Here is a 21,012-nt window from a genome sequence, read left to right as displayed (position 1 = left end):
AACTTTCTTTCTAGTAGGCCTGTGACATTGCGTGATGGTTCAATGGGACTCCTCATCATGGGAGGGGTTCCCTCCTGTTGCATTATACCACATTATAAAACACAACAAAATTCATTTGTTACATGTATGAATATGTGTGTGTGCGTATATGTATACATGCATGCATACTGTCAAGCCTGCAAGAATATACTAGATAGGGTAGTATGTATTTTATATACTAGCTGGTATGATTTATCTATTAGGATCTGTTGGCATGTTATAGGCAGCAGATCCCCTCAGCCTAGTGCAGAAGGTTGTGTTTGTGATCCTGATTGGCATACCACTGTGTCTGGTTAGCCCCCAGAGGCCAACCAATATGGCAATTTTGTCTCATGGCCTACATGTCTGGCATTCCTAGTGGTCCTTCGCTATAAAGACCCTTCATCCACAGGTCCAAAAGAACAAGACAGCGTTCACAGGCTACTGCCAAAAGTCCCAAGTACCCCATGCCCTCCTCACCTCCAGGACAAATTTCACTCTTTTGTCTCGTAACAAGCTAGGAACCCACAGCCCGGGGTCTTCTCTGTTCTTGAACTTAACAGTGAGGTCTCACACTGGCTTTTTCCCAGATTGGGGGCAGAGTGTTTACTGACCTCCGACTGCTTCCACCTTCAGATGCAGATGAAAAGAGGATTTTAAATGCCCACCTGAGCCACAGTGTGAGTCGCCATCTGCTGTCTAGCACTGCATAGCTGGCTGTTGCCAACTCAGTCAGAGCTTCAGGACCTCCAGATTTACTCTGAATCAGCCAGCCACCCTCTCCCCATCAAACTGAAACTGGGAAAACTATTCACTGAGACAGAACATCAAAGCCTGAAGACAGACAGACGGACAGGCATTCAGCTGCAGAAGGGGTGGCCCTTCTGTCACAAGAAAGGATCCCAGCTACCGAGAGCTCTCATTTATTCTGTGTTGTGTACATCATAGGCTGCTATTGTGCTGGGGCTCCTGTGTCGGTAGTAAGGGCCCCAGTTGGCATGCTCCCGAATGGTTCTCTGTTCTTCACTGTCGGGGATGCCGTAGCTGATTAGCGTCTCGTTGGAGGCCCGGGTGATGATGATCTGCGGGATGACACTTCTCTTCTTGCTTGATCTTTGCTTTGTCTCAGGTTTGTCTAGAGGGAAGAAAACATCCATCCATTTAGTGTGTGTGTGGAAACGTCCATCTTCCACAATCAAGACAAAGCCGCTCTTAGCTCTCGGCAAAGGGAACAGATTCAAGACCAGCAAGAAAAACAAAACAAACAAGCAAACAGACGAAACAACAGTGCCTGATGCAAACAGATTCGCACTTCAGAGGGTCAGGCTCCGAGCTACTGGACGCCATGCAAGGAAGAAGCAGACGACTCGACATTCCGTGAGCTGCAGGACAGCTTTAGGGGGCCAGTGCCGGGCACTGCCTTTGTTTGAGTCTTTAATACAGACAAGCTAGGATCCCACCAGTCCTGAGGCCTCTGGGTTCTTCAAGTTAACAATTAGTTCTCACACTGGTCTTTTCCCAGACTTGAGGCTGTGCCATTTACTGATGTCCAACTGCACATCGTCAGGAGCAAATGAGTAGAGCGGGTTTTTAAAGGGATATTTTATTTTATGTATATGAGTGCTCTATCTATGCATGTACACCTGCATGCCAGAAGAGGGCATCAGATCACATTGTAGATGGCTGTGAGCCGCCTTGTGGTTGCTGGGAATTGAACTCAGGACCAGTAGTGCTCCCAACCTCTGAGCCATCTCAGAGACTTTAAAAATCATAGAGAAGATTTGAAGCCTCCTGTTGTCCAGCACTGCACAGCTGGCTGTTTCCAATGCACACAGTGCTAGTCAGAGCTTCTGGACCTCCTGATTTACTCTCTGAGCCAGCCACCTGCCCCTCCCATCAAGCTAGAAGAAAGTGAATCTACCGCTGAAATTAGTTTTTTAAAAATTACATTTATTGGTGAACATGTGTGTAGGGATTCACATATGTTATGATGCAGATGTGGAGTGAGAAGACAGCTGAGGGAGGGGACTGGAGACCTGACTCAGCCCCGGAGGCTTGGAAGCACGTGTCTTTTCTCTCTGAACCGAAGACCCAGTGAGAACATCTGCTGAGTGAACCTGTGTGCCAGGGTCTTGAGCCCTAGAATAAGAGGAAGTGCTGGGCATGGTGGCCCACGCTGTTCTGTCCATCGCTCAGGAGGCAGAAGCAGGTGCATCTATGATTCTGAGGCCAGCCTGCTCTACGTGGTGAGCTCCAGGCTGGCCAAGACTGCACTGTGAGGCCCTATCTCAAAACAACAGCAAACAAAACAAAAACAGGGAATAAAAGCACACAACAGCATAGGGTCCCATGACTTATGTTTGCTTTACAGAAACAGGCACAGAGAGGTTAAGCCACCCAAACAAAGCTTTGGGTAGCGAGGGGAACACTGGTATCCAGGCCTCTGATGCCTCATTAGCGCTTCATTTTACTTAATTTCCTGAGATAGTTTCTCATATTCCCCAGCTGACCTCAAACTCAGTGCACAGCCAAGGATGACCTTGAACTTTGACCTCGTGATCAGCTTATCTCTCTCTCTCTCTCTCTCTTTCTCTCTCTCTCTTTGTTTTTTTGGTTTTTCGAGACAGGGTTTCTCTGTATAGCCCTGGCTGTCCTGGAACTCACTCTGTAGACCAGGCTGGCCTCAAACTCAGAAATCTACCTGCCTCTGCCTCCCAAATGCTGGGATTAATGTCTTCTCTGTCTTTTAGAACTGGGATTACAGCCATGGGACTGCATGCATAGCTAATGTGGTTCTGTGGATCCAACCCAGAGTGTCTTGTATGTTAGGCAACCAATCTACCAACTAAGCAAATTCATTTTAACCACTGCCAAATTACCCATAACTCACTTCAGGCAGCAGAAAGCCCTTCCTTTTTATCATTAAGCCCAAAACTACATTTCATCATATTTAGCATCAATGTCCAATTGTCAGGTTTGCTATTCGCATTGGCTATAAAAGGTACATAGCAAAATATATCAAAATATATCAGAAGACAATGTAAAAGGTTATGAGTCCTCTTAATTAAAAATGATAACCAGAGAGGGTGGTGCACACCTGTGACCCCAGCACTTGGGAGGCAGAGGCAGATGAGTATCTGTCAGTTCGAAGGCAGCCTGGTTTGCATAGTAACTATAGGACAGGAAGGGCTAGGTACAGAAATCCTATCTCAAAAAGACAAAACCCGGGGCTGGAGAGATGGCTCAGAGTTCAAATCTCAGCAACCACATGGTGGCTCACAACCATCCATAATGAGATCTGACTCCCTCTTCTGGAGTGTCTGAAGACAGCTACAGTGTACGTATATATAATAAATAAATAATTTAAAAAAAAATAAAGACAAAAACCAAAATCCACAAATAAAAAAAAAAAAATACGGCCGGGCGTGGTGGCGCAGGCCTTTAATCCCAGCACTCGAGAGGCAGAGGCAGGCGGATTTCTGAGTTCAAGGCCAGCCTAGTCTACAGAGTGAGTTCCAGGACAGCCAGGGCTACAAAGAGAAACCCTGTCTCGAAAAACCAAACAAACACAAACAAATACATCTTGAGCCAACTACTCATGGTACTGGATGGTCAGAGACCCGCAGCTGGACAATGGACAGTGAAGACTCATCAGAACGCAGGATGTTTCTATCAAATCCTTCCCCTCAGGGCTCAGAGAACTGCAGAAGAGGAGGCCCTCTACACATAGTAGGACCACTGGACATATGAACTACCAGACACTGTGCCACAGAGCCTGCACGGGTCTGAGCCTGTTGGGGTCCATCACGGAGAGAAATAGGCATAAGCCACATCCTTAATCCAGAATCTACTTCCGATCGATAACTGCTTGCAAATGAAAAACAGCTTTTCTCCAGCGGAGTCTCACTGGACATGCACCACACTCCTAAGGCCGTGCAGTAGATGGTGAACACAAAACAAAGTCAATGGAGATTCTTTGTCTCACAACACTTTGTCAGGGCTTTTTGTTTATACACTATGGTTTCTAGTTTTATGCTTTATGAGCTTTCTGTGTGTACATGTGTGTGTCGCTGTGTCTGATGTGTGTGCTTCTGTGTATACATGTGTGTGTCGCTGTGTCTGATGTGTGTGCTTCTGTGTGTACATGTGTGTCGCTGTGTCTGTGTGTGTGTGCTTCTGTGTGTACATGTGTCGCTGTGTCTGTGTGTGTGCTTCTGTGTGTACATGTATGTGTTGCTGTGCCTGATGTGTGTACTTCTGTGTGTACATGTGTGTGTAACTGTGTCTGTATGTGTGTGCTTCTGTGTGTACATGTGTATGTTGCTGTGTCTGTGTGTGTGTGCTTCTGTGTGTACATGTGTGTGTTGCTGTGTATGTGTGTACATGTGTGTGCCGCTGTGCCTGTATGTGTATGTTTCTGGAGCTTTCTCCTTGGCTCTCTTTCTTCTCTGTGTTTTGTCCTGTTCTGGTTTGTTTTCACTTTATCTAATTTTATTTTACTTTTTGGATTTCTGTTTGTACCCTAATGGAAAAGAGGAAGAAGGGGTGTGAATTTGGGTGGTTGTGGAGGTGGGAGTGAGTCTGGGAAGAATTGGGGAAGAAGAAATCAGAATCAAAATATATTGTATTAAAAATGTTTTTTTCGCTGGGCAGTGGTGGCACACGCCTTTAATCCCAGCACTTGGAAGGCAGAGGAAGGTGAATTTCTGAGTTCGAGGCCAGCCTGGTCTACAGAACAAGTTCCAGTACAGCCAGGGCTACACAGAGAAAGTCTTCCTCGAAAAAAACAAAAAACAAAAACCTGTGTGTGTGTGTGTGTGTGTGTGTGTCTGTCTGTCTGTCTGTCTGTCTGTCTGTGTGTTTAATCCTAGCACTCTAGAAGCAAAGTCAGGCAAATCTCTGTGAGTTCAAGGCAAGTCTGGTCTACAGAGTGAGTTCCAGGACAGCCAGGGATACACAGGGAAACCTTGTCTTGAAAAACAACAAAAACAACCCCCCCCCAAATAAATGTTGAGCCTATGCCTATCTGCAGTTTCCATTCTTTGTGTGACCAACTCCATTTGATGTACATAGATTATTTCTAATGTATATGTATTTTTGTGGCATTTGTTTCTCTCACCTGAGTATGTGTGTGTGTGTGTGTGTGTGCCTGACAACAATTTAGAGAGGGTTTACTCTGCCTCATAGCTTAAGAGGGGAAACAGTCCATTATGTCCGGAAGGTACAGCCGGCCACCAGAGTATGAGGCAGTCATGCACGCAGTACCAGCATGCACATGTGTGATGAGTCTCATGTAGTTAACCCTCTCTAGAACCTCCTCACGCCCAGGCCCAGAGTTTGGTCTCCTGGGTGCTTCTAGTTCCTCTCAGTTGGCAGTATGAACCATCACGGCTTTACTGGACAGAAGCAGAACCTCTGGATCAAACTGTATATTTTCAAATTGGGGTAAATATCAAATTAATTGGAAGAAGGGGGCTTGGCGGCACACGTGCCTGTAATCTCTCTCTCGGCCAGCCGGAGCTACCTGAGAGAACCTTCCTCTATGCTAGACTGCGTGCTCACCATGCTGTAAGTCCCGGGTTCAGCCTCCAGCCGGAAGGCTGTGAAGAGCTCTGTGTGGCAGCTAAGGACGCACAGGCACGAAGGTCAAAGTCCAAGGTCGCTCTGTGTTATAGGAAGGTTTCAAGGTCACCCTTTGGTATATATTAGGAAGGTTTTCTTGTTTTCTGTGAGTTTTTTGCTTGTTTGTTTGTTTGTTTGTTTCAGGAGGCAGTTTCTCTGTGTAGCCTTGGCTTTCCTGGGACTCGCTCTGTAGACCAGGCTGGGCTCTGACTCAGCAATCTGCCTGCTTCTGCCTCCCAAGTGCTGGAATTAAAACTGCCCATCTTAATATAAGAAATTTGAGGCTAGGGATTGGAGAGATGGCTCAGTGGTTACTGACTGCTCTTCCAAAGGTCCTGAGTTCAATTCCTGACAACCACACAGTGGTTCACAACCACCTGTAATGGGATCTAATGCCCTCTTCTGGTGCATCTGAAGATAGCAGCAATGTACTCACATACATAAATCTTTAAAAAAAAAAATTGAAGCTAGCCTGGGATACACCAGACTCTGATACTGTTTCAGAAAACAAGAATATAAGCTAAGAAATACTCTTTTTTTTTTTTTCCGAGACAGGGTTTCTCTGTATAGCCCTGGCTGTCCTGGCTGTCCTGGAACTCACTTGTAGTCCAGGCTGGCCTCGAACTCAGAAATCTGCCTGCCTCTGCCTCCCAAGTGCTGGGATTAAAGGCATGTGCCACCACGCCCGGCAGAAATACTCTTTTGTTAACTTATAAAACATTTTATGTGTTTTAGTTAACACTTTTGTTGTATTATGGCATTTTCCTTGAGATGACCTCACTCTGTAGCCGAGGCTGGCCCGGAGCCCAGAATTTTCCTGCCTTAGCCTCTGCAGTGCTGGGATTATGGGTAAGAGGTGCCATGCTCAGCTCTTTTACATTTCAATTTCTTTTTAAAATGTTTTTCGTTTCATGTACATGCGTGTTTTGCTTGCATGTATGTGTACCGTATGTGTGCCTGGCACTTGTGGAGGCCAGAAGAGGGCATCCGACTCACAGGAACTAGAGTTACAGGTATTTGTGAGCCACCATGTGGGTGCTGAGATTCAAATCCAGTTCATCTATCTAGAAGAGCGGCCAGCGAGTGCTCTTAACCACTGAGCAATCCTCTCCAGCCCTTATTTCCTTATTTCCCTTTTTAAAAAGTTGTGGGTGGTGTGTGTGTGTGTTGTCTCTGAATGCAGCTATATATGCCAAGGCTCATCTGTTCTCTGCTGCTATCCTGCTATATTGTGGGCTCTGGGGTTCCAATTCAGGTCTATTTGAAAGTGCCTTTGCTCCTTGAGCCATCTTGCTAGCCCCTAATTTTCAGTGTCTTCATTCAAATGGCCTTTTTTTTTTTGTGGGGGGAGGGGGTTTCGAGACAGGGTTTCTCTGTGTAGCCCCGGCTGTCTGGAACTTACTCTGTAGACCAGGCTGGCCTCAAACTCAGAAATCTGCCTGCCTCTGCCTCCAAGTGCTAGGATTAAAGGCATTCGCCACCACTGCCCAGCTGCCTTAATTTTTTTTTATGTTGGTTTACGTGTATGTGTGTGTGTACAGGTATAGAAGTCAGAGGACAGTTTGTGACAGTTGATCCTTTCCTTCTGCCATGTGGGTCATTGGAATATAGTTCGAGTCCTCAGGCTGGGCAGTAACTGTGGCTCAGCATGCTGAGTTGTCTTGCCCACTCTAGTCTCTTCATTTTAGAGCAGTGGTCTCAACCTCCTAATGCTGACCCTTTAGTACAGTTCCTCGTGTTGTGGTGGCCTTCAACCATCAAATTATGTTTGTTCTTACTTCATAACTGTAATTTTGCTGTTATGAATCATAGCATAAATGCCTGACATGCAGGATATCTGATACGTGACCCCTGGGAATGTGTCATTTGGTGCCCAAAGGGATCTGGACACACAGGTAGAGAATGACTGGTTTGGACACATGTGCTGGGTGTGCTGGGACACCATCTTTAATCTCAGCACTCAGGAGGCAGAAGAAAGCAGATCCCTGAAACCTCACTCTGTAGGCCACCCTGTCCGAGAGAGGGGCGGGAGGGGTGCGGCATGCGCATCCTTTTTCTTTGCTATTTCTTTTCTTTGTTTTATTTTTGCTATGTTAGGGTTGAAACTTAAGGGCTTTGCATGTGCTAGGAAGTATTCTCCCACTGAGTTATATCCGAACCACGAGGGTTATTGATCTACTATCTATCTACCTATCAATCTATCTATCATCTATCCATCTATCTATCTATCTGTCTAGTTGTGGAGACAGTCTTAACTATGTAGTGGGCTGTCTAGAACTCAAGATTCTCTTGTCTCAACCTCCCGAATGCTGGGAATACAGGCATAATAGCTGACTTAGAGTTCTTCATACACAATGTCTGCACTATTCATTTAATTTTTGAGAGGGTCTTGCTGTGTGGCCTAGAACCTGTTTCTATCTTCCTGTCTCAAGCACCAAGCCTGCATGTCCTCACTTTGCCTCTCTGGTGCTGGGCATGCATCTCAGAGCCTCCGGAAAGCTGGGTACACATCTTACTTTTGAGCCACAGTTCCATGCTACTTTGTTACTGCAGAATAAATGACTTTTTATCAGTGTCCATAATTAAAGTCTCTCAGTCTTGGTGCCCCAGGAACTCAGGCAGAGCTTGGCTAGGCTTCTACTCAGGTCACGAGGCTACATTCTCACGTACAGATCAGACGAGGGTCAGGATCTTCCTGCTTTAGCATTGAGAGTGCTGGAATTACAGGTGGGCACCATCACCCATCCTGCTTGCCTGTAACTTTTTAGAAAAGTTCTAAGTTATATTTTGTTGCACCTGTGGAGGGGGCCCACACATGCCCTGCTGCAGGTGTAGAGGATAGAGAACTTTTTATTGTTTTCTTCCTTCCCCTGTGTGGGGTCCAGGGACTGATCCCAGGTGGTCGGGCTTGGCACACTGGCCCCTCTTCCCCACCTCTGCCTGTGGCTTTCTAAAGTCCTCTATGGTTAGGTTGGGTATACCCGGATAAGCTCTGTTCTGATTAGGTTAAAGTTGACTAAAATCTAGCCACAGCAACCGCACCTCTTCCATTGAGGTAGTTCTACCCTACTCAAGGAGCGATCACACACGGTTGTTCAACAGAGGACAGGGACTGGGAGATTGTACCACACTGTCAACTGTGGTATGTCTAGGTACCACAGTTAGTGATACCTAGACACTAGGCTAGTCACTGATAGGTATGTCTAGCCTGGCGGTGGTGGCACACGCCTTTAATCCCAGCACTCAGGAGGCGGAGGTAGGCGACAGCCTAGTCTGCAGAGCAAGTGTTAGACAGGCATGACTACACATAGAAACCCTGTCTCAAACAAAACAAGGGGGAGGGAGAGAAAGTTCTACAGTGTCCCAGAATACTTGATCATACCTGATCTGATATTGAGAGGCTTCTCTGGTCTCTCAGATATGTTGCTTTTACTTTGTTTGTTTGTTTGGTTTTTTTTTTGTTTTTTTTTTTTGTTTTTTTTTTTGTTTTTTTGAGACAGGGTTTCTCTGTATAGCCCTGGCTGTCCTGGAACTCACTTTGTAGACCAGGCTGGCCTCGAACTCAGAAATCCACCTGCCTCTGCCTCCCGAGTGCTGGGATTAAATTACCTTGTTTTTGAGACAGCCTCATACTGTGGCCTGGGCTGCTAAGATGCTTGGGATCTGTGTCAGCTCAACAATGTTGTTGGCATTACAGGCGGGAGCCACAGAAATGTTAAGTGATTTTTCACTGCTTTGAGGGTTTGTTTGTGTTTGTGTTTGTTTGTTTGTTTGTTTGTTTGTTTTAGTTTTATAGTGTTTATAGTTTTTGGAGAGATTTGTTGGTGGTGGTGGTGGTGGTGTGTGTGCATTTTGTTTTGTTTGAAATGGTCTCTACAGTCACTGCTGGCCTGCAGAAGAGATTCCTCCTGCCTCTGTTCCATAACTGCAGAGACTGCAGGTGCTGTACATCTCCATAAAGTGTGGTCATAGCCTTGAGTGTCCCTTAGTGATGCTCCTTGCTGAGAAATAAAGTTCAATCATCTGAGCTATGATGCTCCTTCTTCCACCTCTCAAGTGCTGGGATTACAAGCAAGCAGCCCCAGGAACGGTTCCGACAGCACTGATGACAGAACCCAGGGCACACAGTCTATCCACTGTACTCCATGCTCAACCTCCATGCTTTCTTTTCTTCTCTGACACAAGTCCTCACAATGTGGCTCTGGCTGGCCTGGAACTCCCCATTTACACAGGCTGACCTCAAGCTCCCCAGTGATCCTCCTGCCTCAGCCTCCTGAGTGCTGGGATTAAAGGTGCACACCCAACCCCCACTTTCATTTACTGTTAAATGTTAAGTGTGGCTATTGTCTTCAGAAGCCAGAAAGTGTATGGGATCCCCTGGAACTGGAATTACAGATAGTTACAAGAGGCCATGTGAGTGCTGGGATTTGAACTCAGGACCTCTGGAAGAGCAGCCTGTGCTCTTAACTGCTGAGCCATCTCCCAGTCTCCTCCCAAGCACCTTTTCTATTCATTCTTACTCTTATGGAGATAATCTAATCTGTGTATGGCCAAGAAGCTACACGCAGATCTTTAACGTATCAATTCTCCATGTAGAACTTATGCAGCCCTGCCCCTTTCTGCTGGTGTTTTGTGTCAGCATTATTGTACACTTACCACATACACACACACACACACACACACACACACGAGCACACACGCACAAGCACATACACACAAGCACTCCACTTATTCTCCCTGTCTTCTATAATTGGTCTGCTTTTCTTGAACTGGACTAGAATAAATAAAACTATAACATTTTATATCTTTATACTTTTTTATTTAAAAAAATACTCATAAATTCAGACAGTTGCAAAAGCAGCAAGAAGTGGCCCCCTGTTCCCTTCACAGTTTCCCCAGTGGTAGCATTTTACATTAGTACAGTGTCAATCCAGGAAACTGACATTGGTCCCGTGAGTGTGCAGGCATGTGCCCATCTATGTACAGGGAGCAGCCCCATCTGCATAGCACACAGGCCTCTTCCGCCGGAGACCCCTTCCTGACACCCCCTTTTCCCACACCTCTTCTCCCTGTTCCTTTAACCCTAACACCTGGCAAGCAGGTCTGTTGTCCACCTCTCTAATTTGTCACTTGGAGAAGATTCCTAAGGGGGTCACACAGACCCTGAGACATTAGGGGCCGCTCTCTACAGAGTCCTTTGCTTTTGGTCTTCAATGTGCTGGAGACAGAACCCAGGACCTTCAGCGTGCCAGGCAACCGCTCTGCCACTGAGCTACACTGCAGTCTACACCACAGTCCACAGTCAGTTCTTCATTATTATCATCTACTACCCAAACTGACTGTGTAGATGGCCCAGCCTAGGTCTGCACTCTTTGGTTCATTTATAAAAATTCCCTTTCTCTTATTTTATTTTAAAGTATGTGTGTGTGTCAGATTATGAATGTGTGCATGAATGAACTGCCCACAGAAACCGCACACAAGATGGTATCTGATCTCTTGGAACCTAAATTAAAGGTGGTTATGAGAGACCCAATATGAATGCAGGTCCTCTGGAATTGCAGCATAAGCCCTTAACAACTGAGCCATCTCTCCAACTCCTTCGATGTCTATGTGCTGAAGGAATTGGGTCATGTGGGGCACAGAACTTTCAACATTGTAGAGTAGGCTGGTTGTAAACCTGTGGTGTCCTATCTCTTTGTATATATTTGTGGAATTTTCAATGTAAAAATACCTAAGCATATAGATACAGTATGTGTAGAATAACATACCCCATCTACAAGCTGCCATGATACCTTTTTTAAAAAACAAAACAGGGCTTTAGGATTTAGTTCAATCTGCTTGAAATGCACGACCCTCTGGCCTTGGCCTTCTGAGTTTGGGGCTCACAGGAGTGCTCTGGAAGTGACAGGCAAATTTCCACTCTCCGTCATCATTTACCCCTTGATCTCAGTATGACTGCTGTGTTACACATGACTCCAAATGCTTGCAGCTTATTCTAACTTGTCTGTCATTGCTATGGGTCAGGGACTCAGGACAGGCTTGCCTAGGCAGTGTCACTTGAGGTCCCGTGCTTGGCACAGTGGGATTATTTCTAGGCTGTGTTCTCCGGAGACTCATCTGGGCTACAAGTGCCGCTGATAGCAACAGGCTGTGAGGCCTCAAAGGGCAGAGCCTACAGTCACCTAATGTTCACTCAAAGATCCAGCCCAAGGTTCCCAACTATGGTGCAACACAGAGCCTCAGAGGTGGGCAACCATAGGCCAGTTTGCAGTTTGTGTGTGTGTGTATGTATGTATATCATGTGCATATGTATGTATGTATGTGTATCATGTACATATCTGGTGCCCACAGAGGTCAGAAGGTGGCTGGTCCCCCTGGAACTGGAGTTACAAATGCCTGTGAGCCACCAAATAGATTCTGGGAACTTTAGCCAGGCCCTCTGTAAGAGTAGCAAGTGTTCTTAACTGCTGAGTCAACTCTCCAGGGCATCACGTAGCCCGGGCTGGACTTGAACATGCCATGTAATGACAGCTTCCCCTGAACTCATTCTCCTCCTGCCTCAAGGGCTAAGATTCCAGGCATGCGCTACCATGCCTGCTTCATGGGGTGCTGGTGAAGGAATCCACACCTTTGTGCTTCTTGTATGGTAGACACTCTCCCTAGGGCTTTGAAAACACGGGGTCTCACAATGTTGCCCAAGTTAGGCTCACATGATCCTCCTGAGTAGCTGGTACTATAACTCCATGCCCAACCTGTGCAGTTTTAGAATCCTTTCCAAATGGATGTGGCAGCTCATGTGCTGTGAGCCCAGCACCTGGGGAGCTACAGTAAAGGGACTGTGAGTTCAAGGCCTTCCTAGAAAGGAAGTCATACTGTACATGGACATTTACACTTGACTTCCTCTGACCTCATGCTCTGAGGCTCCCTCCAGGGTTGCATGTGTCGGTGGCTTTGGTCCTGTGACTGCTGAGCCTGCTCTGTCATCTTTTCTTGACACCAGACTCACTTGGTTTTCTCTTCATGTCCACCTGCTTTTCCTCCAGACATGACGCTGTGTGACAGGTGTCACTGGTGGCCTTCAAATGAGGAGTTCCTTGCTGGTAAAGGCCTTGTCTACCCTGATGCCTTACGGTGCCTCTGGCACTTCACAAACTTGTAGAGCTGGAGCCATCTTAGAGAGGCTGGGCAGATGAAGCCTACCTCAGAAAGGCTTCCTTGCCAATAGCACGCGAGGCCCCACATCTCTTAGGGGTCAGCATGGCCTTGTGCGCCTGTGATGCTGCAGTCTTCCAGATCCCTTGGCACTGTGAAGGAAGACATTCCTGGGGTTGAAGGCGGCACAATGGAGCACAGAGTCCTTGATGTCGATGCCATGATGGGCAGTAATCTCGGTGGTCGCCATCTCTGACCCTTCTTTGGTGAGACATCAAACCACAAGGTGACAAAATCTTGTTTAGTTGCCTTTTCTGTCGTCAGCTAAAAGCACCCTGGGTGACAGGTATCACCTCACAAACCTCCCTAGGTCTGCAGCCTTGGAGTGGCCTTCTAGCCTCAGATGAGGGACCCCTAAGCTTCAAGGTCCCAGCACCTGGATTTCAAACTGCCTCCCTCAAGTCCCATGGGTGCCTCAACCTCTTTCCCGTCTGAGAGGAGGGTCTACGCTTTCTACCTCCAACCCTTCTCAACTGGCCTCTGCTACTGTGCCTCTGGCTTCCACCAGACTACGGCAGTGACCCTGGGGTAGGTCCTCCTCGGACCCTGCTTTTCACACAGGGCCTCCATTCTGGAAGCAGAAAGACAAAGCATACAGTTCCTAACGCCTTCCTTGTTTTAAACCCGCAACAGTTCTATTTCCGACAATGGGGGAGACACGGTGTCGGAAGGCTCTGTATGTACATTTTCCTCTGCTTTGGTGGTCTGGTCTCTGCCAATTCCACACCGAAGGCGTGGCCATACCGAGCTACTGTAAAAGGAAGAAACAGACCAAACGTCTGCCTCAGGGACACGTGGAATCCGCAGCAGTTTCTGGTGTCTGCCAAATGCTGGGTGTGGAAAGAAACACTTTTGTCCCACTCAGGGTCCTTTCTACCTTGAGACGCCCTCCCATCTTTGTGGCCAAGCTGAGGGACACCAAGCCCTCCACTCAGGAACCAGTCACACAGCAGCCTGGCCAATCACCCGAGGAGAATTCTGCTCCAAGCTGTAACACGTTGAGGGGATCACTGCAGGACCAGAGAGCACCCTACTACCCTCTTTGGGGGGACACTGTATGGATCGCTCAAGTTTCTTCTTAATTTCCTCTTTCCTTCTGAAACAGGGTCTCCAGATATACAAGATGCCCTTGAAATCCCTGATATAGCCTGGACTGGAGCCAAGAGCAGTGCTCTCGCTCACCTTCCCTGCACCGAGAACCCTGCAATATTTACCCCCTGGGTCATCATTCTTAGAAAGGGGACCCATCCCTGCTGCCTTGCCGTGGCCGGTCTCCTCGGGATCGCCCTACCTTCAGACGAAGACGACGGCCTCGAGTGCTTGGATGTCGCGAACAGCAGGCTTTCGGCAGGCTGCGACTCCTTGTCAGGCTGCTTGGCCTCCTTCTCCATTACTTTCTCCTTAGACTTTGTAACTAAAGTGGTAGTGCTCTTGTTCTCCTCCTCAACTGAAACACACGGACGGACAAGCCGTTAGACCCACAGTCCACGGACGCCCGCACGGAGGGCGGGCCTCGCCGCCAGGCGGCGCCCTTTACCTTTCTTGTCTCTGGGTTTGCTTTTCGACTGGCCCATAGGTGACCCCGCCGCCCGAGCCGGGCGGCCTCGGGGCCCGGTAACCCGACGGACTCACAAAACCCACACTCCGCGCTGGGGGCTCATTACCATGGCAACCGCGGGCCGCGCGAGCCGGGCCTCAGCCCCGCCCAAGCCCCGCCCCGCCCCGCCCCCGCCCCGCCCCCGGGGCCATCTTCTCGCGACAGCCGGCCGCGCGACCGGAAGCGGTGGCGACCCCGGAAGTCCTCGCGGAGACAGCGGGTCCCTAACATCGCGTCCCCTGCGCCGCCCCGAGGGCTGTGCTAGCCCGACCGGCCATGGACGGTAAGGGGCTGTCATCCACTTCGGGGTCGGAGCGGGAGTCTGCGGACGTCTCGCCTCAGCCCCATATCCCAGCCGAACCCGCCCCGGGCTTCAGCCCCAGACTCTCCCCGGGCCTGGGACCCATCGTCTCGATCCAGGATTCGGACCGGGACCCGCCCCCTGCCTCGCTCCGCTCCAGACCCCGACTAGGACCTGCCCTCGGGCCTGCAGCCCGTGTAGCCGCCAGGACCCGACCCGGTGCCTGAACCTTGACGTCCTAGCTGAAGCCCTCTCCTGGGCCTCGATCGCACAACCCAGCTCCCGATTCTTGACAACAGACCCCAGCCAGCTCTTACCCCTGGGTCTTGTTCCTTACCCACGCCCGGGATCCAAACCCTGAATCTTGTCCAGATGACCCCACCCCTACCCCCCACCCCCGATCCAGGCCCTTCCCCTAGCCACTCTCCCTGTTTGTTTTGTTTCTGCTTGGGGACCCCGGGGTGTGGTCAGAAGGCACCCGAAGAGTACCTAGAGAAACAGTAATTAAGATACAAAGGAGTTGAAGTACCAAACAGTAGGATTGTGGGTTCCCTCCTATTAGCTCCTTGAGGTAGGAGGTACGCGTTAACCTTAGGTTAACAGGTTGGGAGGGAACCAATATGAGTCACGAGTCACTTCCACCCGCCGTGGCTCCAACCTCTAGACTCCCAAAGAACTCATAATAGGTTTTATGGGCTAGTACGATAGAGTTTTTGTTTGTATGAGACGGTCTATGTAGCCTTGGCTGGCCTAGAACTTACTGTATACACCAAGCTGCCCTTGAACTCAGAGATCTGCCTACTTCTGCCTTCCCGCTGCTGGGATTAAAGGTCTGTGCCACCGCCTAGGGCTGTAATGGAGGTTTGGTTTGGTTTCTAAACTGTTTTCTGACACGTCGAAAGCTAGAGTACTGTGTCATTGTCGTGGAAGATGTACTTAAGAATTCTAGACTGTGTCCCTTGGGAAGAAGATGGCGCACCCCGGCGTCTCAGCAGTAAGACCCTTGTCCGACATTACAGTTCATTCTGCAGCTCACATCAGGGTTCTCCCGATTTTCAGAGTCCAGTCCCTCCAGAGTCTAGATGAGAGTACAGGCTAAAATGGGGGCGATTTGGCCAGTGTCCTAAAGCTAGTGAGATGGCTGGGCCATGCCTGTGTGACACTGTTCTTCCAGTCACTGTGTCACGGTCAGCCTACACTGAGTGGTGAGAGATGCACAGAGGTGATTGCAGCCTGGCAGGTCTCTACAGGGCCCTGTCTGCATTCACAGACCCTCAGTGCCCCCAGTCTGAACTGCTAGGGTAAGGCTTTAGGAATCAAGTATGCCAGCATGCTGCAGATTTAGAAACGGAGCCAGTTACCGGTGCGGTGGCTCCAACTGTAATGCCAGCTCTCAGGAGGTAGACAGAAGGGTCAAGAGGTCGAAGTGTCCCCAGCCTCCGCTAGTTAGTGAGTCTGAGTGGAAATCCTGTCTCAAAATATCAGGAATAAGTAAGAAATAGCCGGGCATGGTGGCACGCACCTTTAATCCCAGCACTCAGAAGGCAGAGGCAGGCAGATTTCTAAGTTCAAGGTCAGCCTGGTCTGCAAAGTGAGTTCCAGGACAGCCAGGGGTATACAGAGAAACCCTGTCTCGAAAAAAACAAAAACCAAAACAAAACAAAACAAAAAAGTAAGAAATTGAATTTTCCCATCCCAAGTGTTTGAATGAGTACTAGTTTGGTCAGTTCCTTTTTTGGCTTAGTACAGGTGGGGATAGTGTGTGCTGGAGCCTGGTGCTGTGGCGTAGAAGCCAGCTGTCATGAAATAGCCTCCTCGGTGACCTCAGGCTTACCCCCACACTAATTCTATCTATTGCCTTTGGGAAGATAAAGGAAAGGCTATGCAAAACCAACCATTAAGTACTAACGAATGAGTGTAGGAACGCCCGTGCCTTGTGAAGTTGAATGAATTGTAAGCCACCATCTCCACTCTGACCATGGCCAAAAGCTGCATATGTCACCCTGTCTGTCCTTAAAGTAGCCCTTTGAGATTGGCTGCTGTGGTCCTGTGTTCCTGACAGCGTTAGTGAGGATCCCTGTGGGTTTGGAGGCCTGTGTCTAACATGGCTCTATCTTCCGACTGCACTGTAGGACAGACACACTTCCTGCCTGTCTAGTGTGAGCCAGCCCCTGGCATCTACAAGGATCCCACTGGGACCGCTGGCTTGTCAGATGCATTGCTTGTTATGTTTCTATAAGTTCTTTAAACTGTGTCCTCTGTCTTTGCAGATACCCTGTTCCAGTTGAAGGTTTGTACAAAATCACCCTTCCCCAGTCCTGTCCTGGGACCCAGCAAATGACGATGAGAGTTACAGTGGCAGCCAGCGGTGCTTGGAACCCAGACCCCCAAAGTCACGGGGACGTTATTGTAATTGGATGGCAGCCACACAGCACTCAGACGACTGACCAAACACAGGGTCGTTCTTTATTTTTGGCTAAGTAGAAGCAGGTCACTCAGACTTGTCCATGAGGACTGTGTGTGATATTTCTAAGGAACACACCTGGGCGATCCATGCATGCTTTGATGTTTTACTAAGCATGTAAAACCATGGCATGCTTCTGCCCCTTTGCTCCCATGCCTCACACGTGACAGAGTGAACTTTCTCTAGCTTCTTCCTCCCTGGCTCTGAGGGTCTGGGCAGGAGTGAGGTAACAAGCAGCTGAACATGGCTCTGGTGTCACCCTGGGCCTGTCAAGTGGTGCCGTGTGGGCTGATTTCCTGAAGGAGGGCAGTGTGTGAGCCTTGCTTGCTTGGCCAGGATCTGGTCTCCAGCCCTTGAGTTCCATTGCCAGAGGGGTTCTGGGTATGTTGCCATTTCCTCTTGTGGCAGAGTGAGGAAGCCGTGTATGCAGAATTCTCCACAGAGAGTTAACAAGTGTATGTCACTGCCTGAGTAGCCTGAATGAGGTTCTGTGTGCTCTCTGTGAGTTGACAGCCCCTCACAAGCAGGGGCAGGGTTGGTGAGCATGAATTGTCCTGTCAGCCTTCTACTCTGGGAGAGGATATGGGCAGGGTGTTACTAGAGATGATTGACAGTTTAGGAAACCTGTTGCAGCCTCCCCTTGCACACAAGGCCTAGGACCTGGGTGGGGCTTGAGGGGGATTTGTCCCTGGGCTGTTGCAGTTTCTAACAGTCCACAGTGTCTGACTGGACTTACGCTCTGAGGTTTTGTGCCTTAGCACAGGGTTGGGCCAAGGACAGGCAGAGAGGAGGTCCGGGGCTAAGGGGACTCCATCTGTGCATCTCAGGGTGCTATGTTACGGCTTCTGTTTAGTTCACCGCAAAGCAGCTGGAGAAACTGGCCAAGAAGGCCGAGAAGGACTCGAAGGCTGAGCAGGCCAAGGTGAAGAAGGTGCGTAACTTCTCTGGGACCGGGTCCTTTCTCCCCTTCCGGTACTTTATTTCATTTCATTATTGAGATTGAGTACTGTAGTTAAGATTGACCTGGAACTGTACTGTGTAGCCCAGGCTAACCTCCGATGTGACACATCCTGCGTCAGCTTCAGCTTCGGTGAAATGTAGGCAGGAGTCACCATCCCGGGCTGTGGGCCGTCTCACTCAGGGTCCTCTGCCCCTTCTCTTTGCACTTGACTCTTCCTTCCAGCGCTGATTTAATCTCATTGATTCCAGAGTCTCCATGTGTTTTTTTTGTTTTTTTTTGTTTTTTTTTTTTAATTTTTTTTTTTAGATTTTTATTTATTTATTTATTATGTGTAAGTACACTGTAGCTGTCTTCAAACACACCAGAAGAGGGCATCAGATCTCATTGTGGGTGGTTGTGAGCCACCATGTGGTTGCTGGGATTTGAACTCAGGACCTTTGGAAGAGCAGTCAGTGCTCTTACCCGTTAAGCCATCTCACCAGCCCCTCCATGTGTTTGCTTTGTACTTGAGAGCGAGCCTGAGGGAGGGGTAACGTCCCCTCTGCCCTCCCCACCCAAGCCCACAGTGAGGTCCAGAGCAGCACAGGAGCATGGCTTTCACACCTCCTCCTTCCTGCCTTCCAGCATCCTGAACTGGCAAGGCATGGCCTCCAGGCTTTCCCTGCTCCAGTGACATCAGCTGGCTTTCCCTCCTTCAGGGCTGCAGCCCAGGGTACCATGGTCGGGCAGAGGTGGGAAGGCATCCTAAAGATACACAGAGCAGACCTTCAGCCAGATGTTGCCCAGCTCCTTCCTGTTGTTTCAAGGCTCAGTAGCTCCAAGGCTGTGGCTCTTGGTGATAACGCACTGCTGGAGCCTCTCCGGTGAAGCTCTGCACCTTCCCCACTGTGGTTCCTTTGGCCTTTGTCACCTTTCTGCTGTGCAGATGTGACTCTGGAGGAACAGCAGACTGGATGCCATCCCTGTCAGGATGCTCGTCCTCCATACTGTGGCATTGCACTTCACAGAGCTCGCCCATTCCTCAGGGCTGTACCTAGGGGAACTAGAGAGGCACGCAAGCTGCTCACAGAATTCCTCCATGAGTATTTCCCTCTGAATCGTAGGCCCTTCAGCAGAAAAATGTGGAGTGTGCCCGGGTGTATGCCGAAAATGCCATCCGCAAGAAGAATGAAGGTGTAAACTGGCTCCGGATGGCATCCCGTGTGGATGCGGTGGCCTCCAAGGTGCAGACAGCTGTGACCATGAAGGGGGTAAGTGCTAGACCATGGGGACGTGTGACCAGATCCTGACCCGGTGCGTTTCTAGCGTAGAGGGAAGCTGGACCAGCAGAGAACCTGGGCAGCAGGCAGCACAGGACACAGGAGGGCCTCGGGACAGCCTGGGTCTTCTAGTGTCATTCCACAAGAGGCTGGAGTTAGACAGGAGCTCTTGGTTCCACAGCAGAGCTTCCCTCAAATTGGAGAGACCCGAGGACTCCTGTGTCATCAGTTGTGTTCAAGTAGCTGAGCTGAGGCCCTGGCTCGCATCTGGAAGTCCTGATGGCCTGTCCCTGGTCTGCTGTCCTTGGGCACCTGTTACTCTGTTTTTATCCCTAATCCTCTTCTATCCCAGGTGACCAAGAATATGGCACAGGTGACCAAAGCTCTGGACAAGGCCCTGAGTGCCATGGACCTTCAGAAGGTGTCTGCAGTGATGGACAGGTTTGAGCAGCAGGTGCAGAACCTGGATGTGCACACATCGGTAGGTGGCCGTTGTGCTATGCTGGACAGGGTGTCAGGGTGGCTGGGCGAAGCTGGACACAGGACACCAGCCTTTCTGGGGAGGCCCACATGATAGGCAAGCACGAAGAAGTTCAGTACGCTCCGGGAAATGGCTGGCCTTGGAGGTGGGACTGGCAGATATGAGGCAGGAAGGGCCAAGGGAGCCAGGAAAGGCTTCCTGAAGATCCCTGTGCGGAGACAGAGAGTAGGAACTACAGTGGAGTTGGGGAGATGGCTCAGCGGGTGAAGTGCTTCCTGCGCAAGCCCAAGGGCACCCACATAAAGACTGGGTATGTGGCAGCCTCAGTGCTGGGGGCCAAAGACAGGGGAGCCCAGGGCTTTGTGGCCAGTCTGGTGAAATGTAGGCGCTGGCTTTAGTGACAGGCTTGTAGATCGCAGTGTCCCGAGGACACTCAGCCTCTGGGCTTCACAGGAGCACATGTGTGTACCGCACATGTCCACAGCAGATACAAAACAATTGCAGTGGGCTTCATATGCCATGGAGGGTTCTGAGGCCATCCTGCCCAGACTGAGTGTCTCCTCAGGTAATGGAGGATTCTGTGAGCTCTGCCACTACGCTGACCACACCTCAGGAGCAGGTCGACAGCCTCATTGTTCAGATTGCTGAGGAAAATGGCCTGGAGGTCCTAGACCAGCTCAGCCAGCTGCCAGAGGGAGCGTCTGCTGTGGGCGAGAGCTCTGTGCGCAGCCAGGAGGACCAGCTGTCCCGGAGGTAGGGTGCTGTCTGAATGGGGCCGTGTACCTGCTCTAGTGTCCTGTCCCACCCCGAGGACGTTGTGGGCCGGAGCACAGTCTTACAAAGACCATCCCACTTGATGGACTGTTGGGAAGGGCAGAGGGAAACCCCTGTGTTGGACTGCACAGCCCCCCTTTCCATCAGAATGCTGTGGGTGACTCCCTGTAGCCAGCAGCTCACCGTAGAAGGAAGTTCCATGCTCTTCCTAAGAATGTCACAGTACAGCCGGGCGTGGTGGCGCATGCCTTTAATCCCAGCACTCGGGAGGCAGAGGCAGGCGGATTTCTGAGTTTGAGGCCAGCCTGGTCTACAGAGTGAGT

The 21,012-nt window shown here is 49.6% G+C and overlaps 2 protein-coding genes across 2 annotated transcripts; one reads left to right on the top strand and one right to left on the bottom strand.

The window, feature by feature from the left end:
• Positions 1-941: 941 nt before the first annotated feature.
• On the bottom strand, positions 942-14,487 carry Spata33 (spermatogenesis associated 33). The gene is made up of 3 exons (XM_021220781.2): positions 14,390-14,487; positions 14,144-14,299; positions 942-1,153 (listed from the first exon to the last, which is right to left on the bottom strand). The coding sequence occupies exons 1-3, from the start codon at positions 14,424-14,426 to the stop codon at positions 942-944; spliced, it is 405 nt and encodes a 134-aa protein (XP_021076440.1). The 5' UTR covers positions 14,427-14,487.
• A 140-nt stretch (positions 14,488-14,627) lies between these two features.
• Positions 14,628-20,719, top strand: Chmp1a (charged multivesicular body protein 1A). The gene is made up of 6 exons (XM_021220625.2): positions 14,628-14,732; positions 17,021-17,040; positions 18,068-18,145; positions 19,279-19,425; positions 19,787-19,915; positions 20,481-20,719. Exons 1-6 carry the CDS (start codon positions 14,726-14,728, stop codon positions 20,670-20,672), a joined length of 573 nt encoding a protein of 190 aa, XP_021076284.1. The 5' UTR covers positions 14,628-14,725; the 3' UTR covers positions 20,673-20,719.
• Positions 20,720-21,012: the final 293 nt, after the last annotated feature.

The sequence above is a fragment of the Mus pahari genome, chromosome 20 (assembly GCF_900095145.1).
Source record: "Mus pahari chromosome 20, PAHARI_EIJ_v1.1, whole genome shotgun sequence".
Classification (NCBI taxonomy): Eukaryota; Metazoa; Chordata; class Mammalia; order Rodentia; family Muridae; genus Mus; species Mus pahari.
The sequence above is the reverse complement of the archived record's forward strand: the minus strand, read 5'-3'. Positions and strand labels throughout refer to the sequence as shown.